The following is a 17,328-nucleotide window of genomic DNA, read 5'->3' on the forward strand; positions in this document are numbered from 1 at the left end:
CCGGCGCCCCAACCGGGACTAGAACCCAGTGTGCCAGTGCCACAAGCAGAGGATTAGCCTATTGAGCCACGGTGCCAGCCGAGATATAGGTTCTTTATAGAGCAGAGATACCCAGCACATGGGCAGCACCACCATTCACCACTGCTGCCCAGAGGAGATGGTAACAGAGGGTGGGCTGGTGATTCAGGATTATTTCTGAAGAACTCAATACTGGCCAGGCAAGTCCAGGGAGACTTCACACTAGGGTTTCTCAACTTCCACACTACTGACATTTTGAGCTGGGTGACTTTTCATGGTGGGAGCTGTCCTTTGTATTGTGGGACACAGAACATCATCCAGGCCCTCTGTCCATGACATGTCAGTAGCACACACCATACCCATCACAGTCATGGCAACCAACAGTCTCCCCACATTGCCAGATGTCTTAGGGAGGGCAAAGGCACTCCTAGTTGAGAACTGCTATTCTCTAGGCCAAGGTCGTGAAGATCTCCACTACAATAACATAGATTGTCTCCCAAGCCTGTGCTCCCTCCAAAAAAGCCCTCTTCTTATCCTTGGGTTCCTCTGGAATTCCCTCTATCCATTTCTCACTGTTTACCACTCCAGGTCTTATAGAAAATTCAATCACTGTCTTCTAGCTACATCTTAGACGACACATGTAGATTTATTTACTTATGACATCAAGAGCTCCACTTATTGCTGGCTCACATTAATGCAAACTCGAGGCAGCCACTGGATCTCCTGAACCACAGTGTTTCCAAGGGAAATCACTGGAAGACCACGGGAGAAGGCACGGGAGAAGGCATGAAGCCTACTCACGCACTGGGGCTTTCATCCCAACTTGAGCCCTGTGCCTTTAAGTAAATGCAGACATTAGGAAATTCTGAACTCGCCCACCCACAAGTTAGGAAACAATAAGGAACTCCAAAGAGTCATCCTGCTGCTTAATCTCTTTCCCAAGATTCTGTGTCTTGTTTATGGCAAATAGAATATGGCCAACATAAGGGACTGTCGCTTCTTTGAATAGGTCACATTTTATAGCACTCCAATTCAGCAGGCTGAAGAGAGATTCTCCAGCTGATCTTGGAGATGTAAGGTAAGGTGCCATGGGGTAAGAGGGCCAATGAGAGGGCCTCATGACGAGGAATTCCAGGGCTCTGAAGTGACAGAGAAAGTCTTCTGGCTCTGGTCGAAAACAAGCTCAGTTCTACAAATGGAAACAACTGAATTCTCCCAACAACCAGGTGAGCTTCAGGAGGATCCTGAGCTCCAGGAAAGGAAGCAGCCTGGCTGACATCTTGCCTGCAGCGTGGTGAGCCCCCAAGCAAAGGCCCCAGCTCAGCTGTGCCCAGACTCCAGACCCACAGGAACTGCTAGATACAAATGTGTGCTATCTGAAGCCACTGAGTCTGTAGTAATTTTTAATGTGACAGTAGAAGAATATAGGAGCTTTCCTTGTCAGAGTATTTGCTACAAGCGCCCTTCAAATAACAAATTTTCCCAATGCATTTGTATATAATATTCATGAAAAAATACATTTTTATGACTCTAGATGACTCTAAACATTGCATGGTCCAGTGTTATCATTTGCTCCTGATGAAATAGATCAGACTGCAAACTGAAGACTTGGGCCTAGCACTGGTTTGCATTTCAAAGACAAACACTTGGCTTATACTGGATGTCTAAGGTACTCATGAGTAATATAAAGAACTAAATGCCTATGAAACCCAAATGTGGACATGGGTTGCTAGAACTGCTCGGTTATGCTTGAAATAAGCTTTGTAGGGCACATCCAACAATTAATAGTGTAAGTTACAGTCCTGCTTAGTACTAGATTCCCACGGGTGGCGAATGTCTGGCCCATGGGGCACATAAGGTCTGCTCAATCATTTGGTTTGGCCCTGCCAAAGCAACTGCAGGTGGGACTCGAAATTCAATAAATCTACAGCAGGCTAATTTTTAAGTTGATAATTTTGTATGAACTGTGACTGATGTTATAAATAGCCAAAGTCTCTGGGTAGAATAAAGATTCCCTACACCTGAGGGGGTTTACAGCTGAGAGATATATAAATAGGAAATTCTGATTTGATACTGTTCTGACTTTGCCCATAACCTGGCTGGCACACAGACTTCTCACCCAACACGTGACATCTAGAACCACTGCTACCCTCATGTCATCGTCACCTTCAGCAAGCAAAGCTCTGGTGGCTGAGAAAACATCTGGACCTGCAGGAAGGCCATGAATCTATTGTCTCAGAAGAGAGGATGGATTCATATGAAGGCTTCCTGTGCTGACTGAAATCACGCCAAGGTCACTACAGCTATGGCCTGAAGAGGTAGCTCAGGACCAGTCCCTGCAAACTTCATCAACTGCTCAAACTCCAGGACTCTCCTCTATCCTCCCTGTAGGAAGAAGGTACTTTGAAAGCATCAGAATGCCCTGGGATAGGTTTATTTCTACCATGCTGAGTACTCCCCCAGTATGACCAAAGAAAATTTTGCCTTTCAAACATTAAAAAAAACACAAGAATGAAGACTCATTACGTGTGCACAAGGATACAAACAACATTGGTGGGATGGGGGGGGGGCAGAATTCTAGCAAGCCCTCAGGACTCCAGTGCTACTCCTGTGATCATGTTACATGATGGGACAAAGGGATTTGCAGACATGAGTCAAGTTTATGACCAGGGGACCTTGTCAGTCTCGTCTAACTGCAGGAGTCCTTTAACAGGAGGCATTTTTCTCCTGCTGGGGACAGAAGGGAAAGTGAGAGAAATCAGGAGTATGACAAGAACTGGATATGCCCTTATTGGCTTTGAAGATGGAGGGGGAGACATGAGACTGGATATGGGTACCCTGTGGCTAGCAAGGAACAGGGCCCTCAGACCTACAGATCTGTGAAATTGAAGAACTGGATTCTGCCAACAACTTGAACAAGCTCAGAAATGGATTCTTCCTAGAGGCCTCAGATAAGAGCCTGACTTAGCCCAGCAGACACCTTGACTTTGGCCTTGTGAGAACCTGAGCAGCCAGTCAAGCCTGCAGAGCTGTGAGATAATGCGTGTTGCTTTCCTCTGCTAATTTTGTGGTAACTTATTAGGCAGTAGCAAAAAACAAATACAAGTGGTTTCCCAGCCAAGTCAATTAGTCTGACAATAAATACTTTGCAAGCACTCATTAGGTGCCAGGTGCTGTTCCAGGCATCCAGGACATAGCAGTGAACACGAGAGGGAGAGGTGGCCTCTGCCCTTAGGAGCTGATGAGTAGCTTCCATTCCAACAGAATGAGCAGTGAGCCCAGATTCAGAGCTGTATGAGGCACCCTGACTTTTTTCCTTTTGTATTTAAGGTACCTTTTCTCACTGGCTGCTCTATTTTGTCCTTGTAATAACAGACATTCTATTTCTAATCATGCATGAAGGTCAAGTCACAGGAATTGGTCTGAATTGAAAGCTAATCCCTCTTGTAAATCTGAATCTCATAGGCAGCCTGTCCTCAGGGCCATGTGTCTGGTGTGGCCGTCACCAAAGAATATCTCTTGAATGTATATTTTAGTTCTCATTTCTGCAGATTATATTAAATGGAACACAGAAAGGTCTTCAGATTGCATAGCACTATTTAATGGGTAAGTTTAGAAACACTGTTTGAGAGAATTCTTCTCTCATTATTTTGGTTACTGGTCCTTTCTGAACCAAGAGCCAGTGTATAAATATTTCTGGCCTGTTCCTCTAGAGATAATTGAAAAATGAAAATGGTTACAGCTTCAGAATAATAATGACCCCAGTGCTAGAGACCAGACACACGGCTGGACATGTCACTGTCTCACCAGGAAAGAGGAGAGACGGCCTGAGGGCCCCTGAAAAGACCCTGACACCCTCCCATTCACAGCAACATTTCTTAGGATGCCACACAGGACTGGGACCCCTGAGTGGAGCAGGTAGGAGTCAGAGGCATGGAGTAGACTTGCAGGGTGTGGGGAATGTCTGGCTCGCAGACCATGTGAAACCTGTGAAATCATTTGGTCTGGCCCTGCCAAGGCAACAGCAGGTGCGACTTGAAATTCAGTAAATCTACAGCAGGCTAATTTTTGAGTTGATAATTTTGTATGCCCTGTGAATGATGTTATAAATATCCATATGGCCGTTGGCAGGAAGAAGGCTCCCCCCAACACTGGAAGGTGCCTGGGAGATAGACACCAACACCCAGCTCAAAGGAGACAATCTACCAACCCAACGTCAGCCAGAACCACAGTGAAAGATGGGGTAATGCTGCCACAACATCCCCCTCTTGGTTGAAATCTTCCCTCAACATTGTGGACACTTCCCCAAGGTAGGCTATTCACAGCTGCTGTGAATGTCATCTTATTCTGGTTTTAATTAATTAATCTTTGGGACCTCCAAAGGCCAACTAGACTTTAAAGTTATTAGATATTTTAGAGTTTTCTGCAGCTCAGGGAGGACCCTTTAGTCAAACTCATTTCAAAAGTTAATGGGAAAAAGCTAATGGATTCTGAAGGATGCAGTAATGTATATAAAACATTTTCTCAGGGGACTTGGTGAGTGGAGGAGGTGGAACACGAGAAAGTGCTAGAACACTTTACTTTCTGCCTCAAAGTCCGACTCCACAAGGCCTCCTTCTGGAAATGGCTGGGCCATGGCTTCTGAACAATGTTTTCCAAGTGCAACTGATGACTCCACCTTTTTCCAGGAGGCAGTCACAGGGCTCTATGGGTACTAGACACCCAAGGCAGCTGGCTATATGCCAGAGGCTCTTCCTGGTCCCCAGGGAAGGTCCGTTCCACCTGTTCTTGGTCAATAAATCTTTCAAATTTGGGCTAGCTTCTCTGCTCACCACCTGACCCCATCTCTCCAACCATGGACCAGAAACTGGTTGCCAAGAGGGATGATATACTTTAATCAGCTATAACCTGGGGCTGATTAAGGACAAGTGCCTGCTCAGAAACCTTCAATGGCTCCCTATTTCCTGTCTATACTTCCCTACTTCCCCAAGTGAGTTTCTCCCCACTAACCACAATAGCCCATGCCATCCAACCACTCTTACTCCAAAAGCACCTTATGCTTTCCTATTACCACAATGCCTCTTGTGTCATTTATTTAACCCAGAAACTTTCCTTTCTCTACCAAGAAAAAGTCCTTTATTTTCCTTCAGAAGTCAGAATTCATCCCTGATGAACACTTTGCTGACTGCTCAATGGAAGTGAGCACTTTCTCTGAACTTGTGGAATGCCCTCTGTCTACCAATCATGTGACTCTGTTCTTCACTGAGTGTCAAGAATGTACAGTACGCAAGTTTAACTCATTAATGTAGCATTCCTTTGGAAATCTCTGTGGAACTGTAGGTTCACAGAATATGACATCATTAAATTTAAAAACCCTTTTCTTGGTCAAATAATTGGTTAGACAGGTGTATTTCTAAAGTGTTTCTCAAAGATTTTAGTCATCTTTATAAAAACTTCAGAAGTAAGATGTAATATATGGCATTTTCCCAAGCTTACCTGGCCATCAAGAATAAATAGCAGGTAAACCTACCTGTGTAGAACTGATGACTTTCCTGAGTAATTCTATGGAACTTCATAGTCCATGAAATAGGGAAACAGCTCATTTATACAAATATATTTTTAAAGCACCTTTATGGAAATAACCTTATGGTAAAGGAAATACTCCCTGGCAAATTAATCAGTTATATAGATTTCTGTTTTGAGCATAGAAGCTTCTTAAAGAGAGAAGTATTTCTAAATGTTGATTTTTATTTACTTAAATGGGAGAGCAACACAGAGAGATAACTTCCATTTGCTGATTCACTCCCCAAATACCTGCAACAGCCAGGGCTGGGCCAGGCTGAAGTCAAAAGCCCAGAACTCCATTTGGGTGCCCCATGTGGGTGGCAGCGCCCAAGCACCTGGGCCATCATCCATTGTCTCGCAGGACTCATTAGCAGAAGGCTGGATTAGCAGAGCAGCCAGGATCTGAAATCTCCAGTATGGGATGAAGGTAACCCAAGTGAAGGCTTAACCAGCTGCATCACAATGCCTGCCCCATACAAGGGAGGGGAATATTATTTCTGCCAAGGACAATTCAGGTATTTATGACACCATTTGTGGACTGCAAAAAAATTATCAACCTAAAAGTCAACCTGCTATAGAGGTATTGAATTTTGAATCGCACCTTGGCAAGGCCGGACCAAATCATTTTGTAGGCCTTTTACAGTCCATCAGTCAGACGTTGCCAACCCCTATACCTTGCATCTTCCATAGTGCAGATAACATTTATGCAACAAAAAACATTTATAGAATCATTACATTTCTAAAGTAGTGTTTATGAAATGTATGAAGTTTGTACACATTAAATAAAAGGTTTCTGGGAAAAAAACATTACGGAATAAATAACCATTTAAGTCTTTTCATTCCCTACAAAGATGACCAGAATGTCTGATCACCCAGGAAAAAAACAAAAAACAAAAAACACCTTTTTTTCTTACATGCAAAAATGAAGTCACCTTGTTCTTTTTCTGTTGTCCTAAGTAGCTCATGGACCATGTTTGCTTGCCAAGTACATACATTGTGGTGCAGATGCTGAATGTGTAGAAGAATGACACCAGGCTAGGGACATCACTGTCTCATCTCCAGAACCTGCCCCTACCTGGTAGCACGTGCCAAGTTCTTTCCCATTGGCTGAGAAGGACAACATGCCCATTGCAAGATCCACGAGGCAGCCAATCTCCAGGTCCACATTGCTCCGACTTGATCTTTGGGAACTGGCCACAACGTCCCCACCCCAGACCATGTAGCAGTTGCTGCGCTTGACACTGGAAGCCAGAGAGAGAGGAAAAGGCACAGAATCTGGACTAGGCAGTTTGTAAATCGAGACTTAAGAATGAAATACCCATGAAACTTCCTGATTGGCCTGTAATTTTCTTAAATGAATTTGTTCAGCTTCAACCAGGCATGAACCCCTCAGTTTAGGGATTTGGCCATCTGTTAGGCTACTTCCTTTTAAAGAGCACACTGTTCTTATAACTGTTTCCTGACTCAAAGTCAAGTTTCTTTTGTGAAACAGATAATGTGGATGGTAGTATTCTCATGTTAGAGAAGGGAAATCAATGCACAGTGAGGGTGATTATCTTAGGCAAACTTACACAGAGATTTGGCATTTGAGGCAGAAATAAAAATCTGGGTTCAGAGCCCCAGATTCCACAAAAGACTACAAAATATTTGAAAACTCAGGCACATATTCCTTAGGATGGCAGGTTTAGGCTAGAAAGACTTGCCAAGTAAGTAAAGTTTGTCTTGACACCCACTCCCACCTCCCTGATCTATACTGCCCTGTACTTCCCAGCACCCTGGAGTTGTAGTCCCACACTGTCAGCTTACTACTAATTTGGATGATTTCTCACTAGCTACCTACACATCCCCAGAATGCAGAACTCCATCACAGGTCCTTACACTGAAAACTCACCTATAATTGCCAAAAGCCCTTTAAGGGTCCTCAAAGCCTGATTCCCTAGCTGTAGAATCTCACAGCCTGAGTAAGCTTTGGAGAAGTACAGTGTCAGAGGTGATTCCCAGAGCCTCTCGCAATGGCCTGTGGAGAAGAGACAGCCAATTCTGTCTCCACCTGGGTCCAACGTGGTGAATTATCTGAGGGACTCAATCTCTTGGAGTAGCATTCTGTGATTTTCTGAAGGTCAAGTGAGAAAGGGACCCGGTATGTGATGCAAGAGCAGCCCTCCCACACTTCCTAAGGTCAATATGATGTGCCAGCTTGGCTTCCTCTTGTGGTGCTCAGGTGCTGGCCCAGAGAATGCATTAAGCACTGTGGGGGACAGCTCGCGGGCCAGGTGCAAACAAAGGTGGCTTCACCTGCCTGAACTGAGCTCTCCTTTGGAAAGCTGAGAGTTCAACTAGGAGTCTCCAAGGTTCGTTTTGACTCTGTCATTTTCCCCTGTGAATAGAAACTCCCTTTGTAAGCCTACACTCATATCTCCTCTCCTCTAGGGCAGGGTATGGAGAAAATGGCTTCTTTCAAAGAGTTATAGTCAATGCTAGATTTCTATAAGGTTTCATGTTATTCCTGCTTTTTAGTGGTTAAGTATTAAATACTTTGGTGGCTAATATTGAATTCAATTAATAATGTATTGAGGCTGTGGGAGTGTCAAGTGCCAGACTATCAGCATATTTTAAAGGGTCCAAATTAAAAATTCCCTAAAACATCCGAAAACCAATCCTGTATTTATTTCTTATTGTGTAGGACAATTATCAAGTGCCTACCATATACTGGGTATTACTGTAGGTGCTAAAATGCCAGCCAATTTTTACAATCAATGTGGTCACAGAGGCCCAGATGAACCAACTAATCTCTCTAGTGTGGCAGAGCTGGGAAAATGGGAGCCATAATCTGAAATGAAGTGGAATTTCTGCCTCCCCCCACCTTTCTGGCTGAAGAATAAAGCTGGATTGGTCAACTGCTTTTGCATGCTTTCCTTTCTGATCTGAACCAAATGCTGTTTATAATATCTATTCTGGCTCTTGTGACATAATGGCCATTAAATGGTGGCAGTAATAATAGTTAATATTTATTGAGTACTTGAGTTGAAGCACTTTTTTCTATGTATTGCTCATTTGACCTTCACAACATTCTCTGGTATTAGAACTACTATTCTCATTTTTATAGACGAGGAAATTAAGGCCTAGTGGGGCTAATTGACTGGCCCAAGGTCACACCCCTAGTAGTAAGCACTGGGAGTTAAGTTGAAAACCCATGGGGTTTTCTTTCAGACCCTGTGCTCTTAAGCACCTACTCACACTGGTCCCTTATGACACAGTGGTTGTGACTCACCTCTGGGCCCTAGTCCTTGATAAGCCGGTACAATCTAGAGAGCAGTGATTGCAAAACGTAACTGACTTTATAGGAAGAAGAGGCTAGCTCATGTAGCAACTTGCTACATCTGTACACAGGGCTGCATGGAGTAAGGACAATTTATACCTTATGTAGTTGGGGCACTTGGAGACCACAAAGCATGGTGTCCTAAGTCATCCACCGGGCACATCTGGGCAGGGACCCATTCTCCATCAGCAGTACCAGTGGAGTGGTGGGAGGGTACAAGTGTGCCTAAGATAAGGTTCCTAAAGATCCCTTAGCTGTGCTCAGTGGTTATTATTCATTATTTGCTGTCTTTTCTATTCTTTAGGCTCTCAGTCATGGCAAACCCTTGGGATGAGGAGTTCTAAGTTCATCAGCTGCTGTGTGATGTGATACATCTTTTTACTTCTTCTGAAGCAATTTCTACCAACCACTCAGGGATTTTCTCTTTCTCTTTCTTATGTTGTAGCAATTGGAGCTTGCCTGGAAATCATGGGGAAAACTCTAAGAGGGGCTTCCAACCTCAGTTGTCTGTGTCTCTTACCCCAGGCCATGGTTTACATACATGAGGAAATAGCACTCCATTTTCATAAGCACTTACCATCGCAGTGCTCCCCAGTCCCAGTCTGCTTGCAGATTTTAAGCCTTTATTTGTTTTCTCTTTTAAGAGCGGTTCCAATGTTCCCTTCTCTTAGAGTATTTGGTGGAGTGGAAGGGAACAGATTGCTGGGGAGAGGGAGTGAGGAGCCCCCTGGGCAACCCTGCCTCTTAGGAGTCCTCTTACCTTTCATGGACCCGGCCTCTTTCGTCCCCCAGGGTGACGGTCACTGTACAGTTTTTATTCAGGTCAAACTTCTCACTGTACAGGTGATAGTCCGGAGTCACCCAGCCAACCCAGACGCAGGAGGGGTCCTGTCCGGCAAAGATGCGGATGGAGTAGAAACACTGCTGTGGAGAGACCACAGAACGAATGAGTGGAGGACTGGGGGCACGACGGGTAGAAGACACAGCAGTCTGCTTGGTCCTTTTTTTAAGAAAGCATATACTGCTGTAGTAGTGTACTTTACTCTAGACTTGGAAGGAGGGCTCAACAGGGATATTTTGGCCTCCTAATCTTCCCAGTTCTGTTTTGCTTCAGCACTTAGAGAAGCAAGTGCTTAACCTGCCATGCTTCGCCCAGAAGATGAAGGTGACGAGGTCCAAAAACGCTGTGGATGGCATCAGTATTAGCTGCTTAAAACAGTCAATACAGAACACTTACCTTTACCTGGGCAACCAAGCAGACCTGGGCTTCAGAGGAGAGCCAGGTACAGCCCTTGCCTACAGAGAATAGCCATGGCTCAGAACACTCCTGCCAACACTTGCTGCTCCTACAGGGAAGTCCAAGGCTTTGTGTTTTCGGGAGAGCCTTGAAAAAGGGCTGCAAAACAAACTGCCCATGTCCTGGCCAAAGGTGCTTTGTGTGGCCCAATCAGAGGCGGTGTTGAGAAGTACAGCAGTTCTTGGCCAGGGACATACATTTTGTGAGGTGTATCACTATGTTCCAATAATAGGTATCGCAATGAAGATGGTGACTTCATTTTTTATTTGTTTTTAACTTATTCAAGAGACAAACACAGAGAGAGTTCTCATCTACTAGTTCACTCCCCAAATGTCTGCAATGGCTGGGGCTAGGCCAGGCCTAAGCCAGGCACAAACTCAATTCCTATCTCCCATGTAAGTGACAGAGACCCAAACATTTGAATCACCACCTGCTACCTCCTAGGGTATGCATGAGTTAGGCAGGACCAGGCATCAAACCCAGGCTGGGTGGCCTGACTGGAGTCAGAATCACTCGGCCAAAGGCTCACCTCTATTTAATTTTTTATATGAAATGAAGCATATTTATTCTTACTGAAGTAATTCTTATTTGTAGTTTGTCAAGTTTTCTCGATTGGAAGAAAAAAAAAAAAGGGTCAGTGAAACAACCCTGGGCTTGAATTTGGGCGCTGCTAGTTATCAATCATGTGACTCTGGACCAGTCATTTGTCCCCTCTGTGCAAAATATCATCCAACTCACAGGGTTGCTAATTTTTATATTAATTAAAGGGAGATTAAATGGGAAAGGGATGCAATGTGCCAGTGTGTACAACAATTTGCTATAGTAGAAGCTTATTCTTGCTAATAATTAATGTACAAACACTGGATTGTAGGAACTTCATATAAGCATGGACATGCATTTCTTCTCTAGATGTGTGTGTTTTTTTTTGTTTGTTTGTTTTTGTTTTTGTTTTTTGGCCAGGCGTTAAAGAAAGAAGGGAGTTAAGAAATGCTGCATTTGACAACTGTCCAGATACATAAAAAGGAGCCCAGAGTAACTTCCATCTCCTGGCTGGCTTCCTGCTCTGTCTCATTTGATTGCTTTCAACATTATTCCTGGCACTGCACAGAGGCATGGGGGAGCTGACTCACGGATGTTTACACAAAAGAACAAACAAAAAGATTTAATTCAGACCCCTCCAACTGAGGCTCATTTCACTTGGAGAGGCAGTGTTGGGTCCCTGGGGGCAAATGGGCAACAAGTACACAATGATGCCCAATTAGGAGCTCCAGGTAGAGCTTCTGCTGTGCACCCAATCACTATTTGTCTTTCCCCAATTTGAGAAATGCCACAGACATGTTCTGAAAACATCAAGATGGCTATTAAAAGACAGAGTAATTGACAATTAAAGAGGATCTCTAGACAGATCTTTGCTGTAAGGGGCATATTACCAGGCACAACAAAGAAGCAAATAATTAAAACCATAATTGAACACATTTACTTACTGTTGTTGTATGAGAGAGTATTTCTTGCATCTGTTTCCTGGGGGGAAGATAATGCACGTTTTACTTATTCAGCTGTATAGTGCATCGCAAGTTCTGACAGGCAATTGATCTACCTTTAACAATCAAGGCAAGTTTAGGAAACTGGCTATTTCCTACACACACGTGATTGTAACTGGTCTTGGGACTTGTTCAAGCTGCTGTCAGCAGGCAGAGCTGTGACTTCCAATCCTTGCCCCTCAGCCTAGACAAGAGGGGAGATGGCAATTATATGGGAGAAATCATGCCAGATTCGGGTTATCTTGTTTCCACAAGGAGTTGTGCTTACTTAAAAGCTTGGTGGATAGCGAAATGCTGGAGGGGACCTGGACAAGACAGCGGCACACGGCAGACGCACACCAACGATTAAAAATAGACATCAAAGCAAAGAGAGGCAGCAAGGAATATGTTCCTTATCAGGAAAGAGGAAGTCACATTTCTCATGAGTCACACAGCTGGAGGGTTGGGCAAAGTCCACAGTAATGCAAAGGAAGCAGGATTTGCCTCCACACCAAAGCAACAATAATTGTACCCTCTCATGCACTCACATTCCTTTTACTCAAAAACAAAACAACCAAAAATCCCAACAAAAAACCAAAAATACACAGGATCATGGGCAGCAAGGAAGCTAAGGGCCCAGAGACCTCAAGAACAGCAGAATCTTCCACCAGGTGTGGGTCTGTTCTGCTTGATGGGCCCCTGAATTATGCATTGCACAAACAGACACACACACACACACACACACACACACACCCTCATTTCTTTACCTGACTGAAAGCAGAGATAACCCTATTTTGCTGAGCTTTTGTGCTGAGGTAGAGTAAAAATCAAGCAGAAACAATGAGTACCTCTGAGAGCTGGGGGCCTCGCCCTCACCTTTTCTGGAAAGCCTCACTGTCCAGACAGGGGCTATGGCTGAAGGAGGAATGGCATTCGACGGGCATGCTCAGCCGGCAGTAGATCATGTTGGCATTGCTGTTCTGTGTGCCAAACGTCTTGTGGGTCACCTTGAGGCATGGAGGGCTGTCCATGGTGCCATCAATCCTCACGACCTGGGAACACCATGAGTCCTTACCCTGACATGCTGGAGGGCCTGACCTCAACCCTTACCCATCCCTTACTCACACGTGGTACACATGATAAGGTATTCTGCAAACTGCAAAACTAAGTTGTCAACAGTGATAACCACAGCAGGATTCTTTTCCTTTTTTTTTCCTTCCTTTTTTTTTGACAGGCAGAGTGGACAGTGAGAGAAAGAGATAGAGAGAAAGGTCTTCCTTTTTGCCGTTGATTCACCCTCCAATGGCTGCCACGGTAGGCGCGCTGCTGCCGGCGCACCGCGTTGATCTGATGGCAGGAGCCAGGTGCTTCTCCTGGTCTCCCATGGGGTGCAGGGCCCAAGCCCTTGGGCCATCCTCCACTGCACTCCCTGGAACAGCAGGATTCTCATAATTACCTGAGCCTCATCCTATAGAAAATAACTTCTGCTCCTGGATGAACAAATTAGAGATTAAGAGACACATCAGGGGCTTCTGTCCAAGGTCAAGGGTGGACAATATATACTAGAGAGAATGGTGGTAACGTGGTGATGGAATGCAGAGTCCACAAAGGCTGACCTTTTGGGTCAGGGGCAAGTGGCTAAAGAATAAAATCTTTCTAAAGATTTCCTTTGTCACCAGGCATAAGAACACCTATGAGAAAGGGTCTCAGAGAGCCCAAAGCTCAAAGAAAGATAGCTGAGCTTCAGAGGAAGGCACTCCTCATACCTCCACCCTGGTTCCCATCTTGGCCACAGGCACAGGCTGAGGGTTCCATAACCTCCCCCAATCCAGGGAAAATGCCTAGTTCAGGGTCATAAGCATTGCAAGAAAGAAAACACCAAAATTCTAGTTTCAAATGTCTGTGCCCACATAGGTGGGGCAGAAGTCAACTGAGACTCATAATAACTTTTAACCTAAACTTCTCCCCTACTCTCGGAGTTTTAGAAGTGCACTTAATAATTCATATAGGTGCTTAGTGGAAGGCCTCCAGATTCTGTTTGTCAAGAAAATTCATTCCATCCAAAATTCCAAGGGCCACCTTTCTAAAGGGATGGTAAGGGAGGAATCAGAGAAATAATATCAAAATTTAAGACTGTGGTGGAAATGAGAGGTTGAGAGTCAATGCTTCTTGAAGGCAGACTGGAGGGAGAGTTTAAGAAACACAGCAGGTATAAGCAAGCCACAGAGTCTACTCCAGCTAATGTTGCAAGTGAGCCAATTCACCTGCCTCTCCATCTGCACTCTCTTCCCCTGAGCCACCATGAAAACACATGGTGGGAACAGGTGGAACAGAGGGAGAGAGACGTAGAATGAGACCCTTCCAATCTCTAGCTCCCACCAGCTCCCTCATAAGGTAAAATGTTATAGTCAACTACCACATCTCAGCTTGAAATATTGGGAATAATACCAAGGAAATTAAAGAGGGCCTACAAGACATCAAGTTATATGCATTTAAGAGCATTTATGTCAGGACACCTAGCTCTGGGTAAGAGCACTGAGCATTTTAAAGTAAAAAATGTTAAAGGTCTCTCTGAAGGCTATTACTGTAACAATACTAGCATGGCAATGTCTAGAGAAACTCCAGTGGCCCGGTGGTTAGAGGTGGATGTGCAAGGCTGTATGTGTGAAGTTGTCTTTTGTAAGATGCTATTGAACTGCCCCAGTTCAAGTGCCTATAACCAAGAGGCAGCAGGGAGGTGGCTGCTGGGCAGCCAGGGCAACATAGGTAAGCAGCTGCCTGTTGACAGCAGAATTAGTGGGAGCCTAATGCCTTGGCCTACCTGCACTACAAGGGCCTCCCACACTGTGTAACATTACCTCGATGTGTGGATGATCCTTTGGCACATTGACAAATGTCGGGAGGCGTTTGCTGAACCACATTGCAACATCTCGGTTCATGTTGACGGCGAAGGGCTCAAAGCCCTCTTGGAGACCGCACATGGTATAAAACTTGAAGGTACTGGCATCTGTCCCAAGATTCATGCGGCCGATTTGAGATAGCCCCAGAGAGCAGATGGGCACAAAGCCTGGAGAACAGTTAAAGAGAGGCCTGCTTCAGCCCACAGGTGCCATCCCGGGAACCTGGAAGCCAAACTTTAGTTTCCTTAAGAGCTTTGAGTCAGCAGAGGACAAAGGGGATGCACCCTGTTGGTCTCCCTTCCTGGCACACAAAATCAACCATAGGAGGCCACCACCACCAATGTTCCATGGGAAGGAAACGTGAACTTGTTTCAAAATTACTTGGGAAAAAGGAATCACCCACTAAGAAGAGATGTAAATAAACTTGAAAAGTAAAATCAGTAAGAGAAAAAGGGAAATTCCTTGCCTAGCTTTAGTTAAAATCAATCTTAACTAAAATACTATCAAAACCCAAATCAGCATAATAAACCTACAGAATGAGCAGGTTGTATCATGAAAACAAATCTCCCAAAATAGGTGACAATGAAGATAATGGATATGTTAATCAGCCTCACTATATTAGCCTTTTTGATATTTACATGCATCCCATGACATGTTATATGACTTAAACATACATTATTTTTTTTAAAAAAGGATGACTACAAATCGTCTAATAGTTCTAGGTCTCCACACCCTTACCAATGAATGATAGGTCCAATGGTGCTTCACGTTCTAAGAGTATGGCTCCAAGAAGTCTTAAATGCTAGCACTACAATTCTGTTCAATCACAAACTCCAATCCTCTCATCCCACTGTGTTCCCCCTTCACCTACAGAGAAAGCTGAGAACTTTGAGCCTGAGCAAACGCATCCCTTCCTGCAGCAGTCATCTGTGCGGGCTCCCCTCTGCAGCCTGATCATATGAAAAAATTACCATTCAGAATATACCAAAGCAGAGGTTCAAACTGTCTGGCATTTGTTTGTGGTCTATTTATAAATCATAATTGTGGACCAACAAATCAGCCAAGCAGGGAAAGCGCTAATTATGTTGGATTCGGGAGGATGTGGGAGGCAGCGGCCGGAGGACAGCTGAGCCTGCAGAGTGGTGGGCAGGGAAGGAACAGCTGGGAGATTGCCGGCTGAAGCAGGGGCTGGTGCTGCCCCCTGCCCACCAAAAATAAAACTGGCATCACTCCTAGGATAGACGTGTTGAGTCCAGGGCCAATGCAGTGTGCAGGCCAGTCAGGGAAGCGTTTACATTTAACACGTAAGTACTTTCCCTCCTAGACTCCAGGGCCAAAACACCCTCTTCCCAGGCCAAGCGCTTCTATATTGTTATCCAAGTCATGAAGCTTCTCTGTACATAAGGCACGTAGATAAAAGTGAAAAGTCAATGTCCCCCAGGTCTGAAGAATGAGCAGAGTTTGCCATGAAACCCCCCCCCCCCCCAACACACACACCATGTGGATGTGGGATGATGTATGAGCAGAAGTACATAAGCCTATAGAGCACTTTGCTTTATGGCTGGGTGTGCATGTGTGTATAAGGGGGGAAGACTACAATGCATGAAATACTTGTTTTCAAAAGGGTTTCAAAGCTTATGAACTTGGGATGCAGATGTGTTCAATACCATTTCTAAGTAAGAACTTCAGTGTAATCCCAGCAGAGTGACAGTGACGTATCAGGAACCTCCTCTCTGGGACACTTAGGCCTGAGACTAGATCAGCCCTGGCCCCCAGGACAGTGGGTGGACCTGTCAATCAAGCCCCCACTCATACAACATTGGGAGCACTGCTAGCACTTGTGCACTAGGGACTGTGATGAGTGAAACCAACTCATCTTTATAGACACGAGTTTTTACGAGTATACAGTCTTCAGAAATCTCACTACTGTGCAGGATACGGGTTGTTTGTTGGTAAAATTTCTTGGGTCCTGTTTGTGACAGCAGCTCTGCAAGACACCATAACAACATGTGAAGAAAGGAGAAGCAGCTATCCCAATCTCAAGGAGTTTATGGGAATGGGAACAAGGGATGCAGAAGGATGAATGATTTTGAAGTAAGCTCTCTGGACCCCCAAAACACTATTTTACTTATTCCGGGAAGGGGGTAACTCAAGCCAGAAAATGCTGTAGTCATTTTATCTGAGCGCCATGACTGTGAAGCCTTCTAGAGCCTTGTGGCATGCAGAGAACAGCAGGCCAAGAAAACCTCTTTTCTTTCTTCTCCAAGAACCGGAATGGGCACCAGTGGGGAAGCAGCAACAATGAGACTTGGCCTTGGGACTCCATGGGTAACTTCCTGGTGAAAGATTCACTACTAACGATAAGGGGAAAGGAAGACATCCACGAAGCCCATTTTTATTTTTGACTAAGGTACTTGGTCTCCTCAGTATTCGTAAACATCCCAGAGGCAGCAGCACTTTGCAGAAGATAAAAATGAAAGCGTGAGGAGCTAACAGACTTGCCCAAGGTCATGAGAAGGGCGAGTGACAAAATGGGATGAGGAACAACAGCCTGTGAGTCACAGGCGAGCTGCCAGTCAGTGTGCAGAATGTTACAGGGATGGTTGGCCCAGATTTAAACAGAGGTTACATCCCAAGGCACAGAAGCACACTCATTGCAGAGTTAAGTGCTGTCCCTGTGGGGCCGGGAGCCCTCTCCAGGGGGGAGAG

The 17,328-nt window shown here is 44.9% G+C and overlaps 1 protein-coding gene across 1 annotated transcript in view; it reads right to left on the reverse strand.

The window, feature by feature from the left end:
* RYR3 (ryanodine receptor 3) overlaps positions 1-17,328 on the reverse strand; it is a 580,573-nt gene that overhangs the window by 216,914 nt on the left and 346,331 nt on the right. The window contains exons 28-32 of the mRNA XM_062206624.1: positions 14,578-14,786; positions 12,596-12,771; positions 11,684-11,720; positions 9,663-9,826; positions 6,659-6,824 (exon numbers count right to left, since the gene is read on the reverse strand). Coding sequence (XP_062062608.1) covers positions 6,659-6,824; positions 9,663-9,826; positions 11,684-11,720; positions 12,596-12,771; positions 14,578-14,786 — 752 coding nt within the window. The remainder of the gene's footprint in view (positions 1-6,658; positions 6,825-9,662; positions 9,827-11,683; positions 11,721-12,595; positions 12,772-14,577; positions 14,787-17,328) is intronic.

This window comes from Lepus europaeus, chromosome 11 (assembly GCF_033115175.1).
Source record: "Lepus europaeus isolate LE1 chromosome 11, mLepTim1.pri, whole genome shotgun sequence".
NCBI classification, from domain to species: Eukaryota; Metazoa; Chordata; class Mammalia; order Lagomorpha; family Leporidae; genus Lepus; species Lepus europaeus.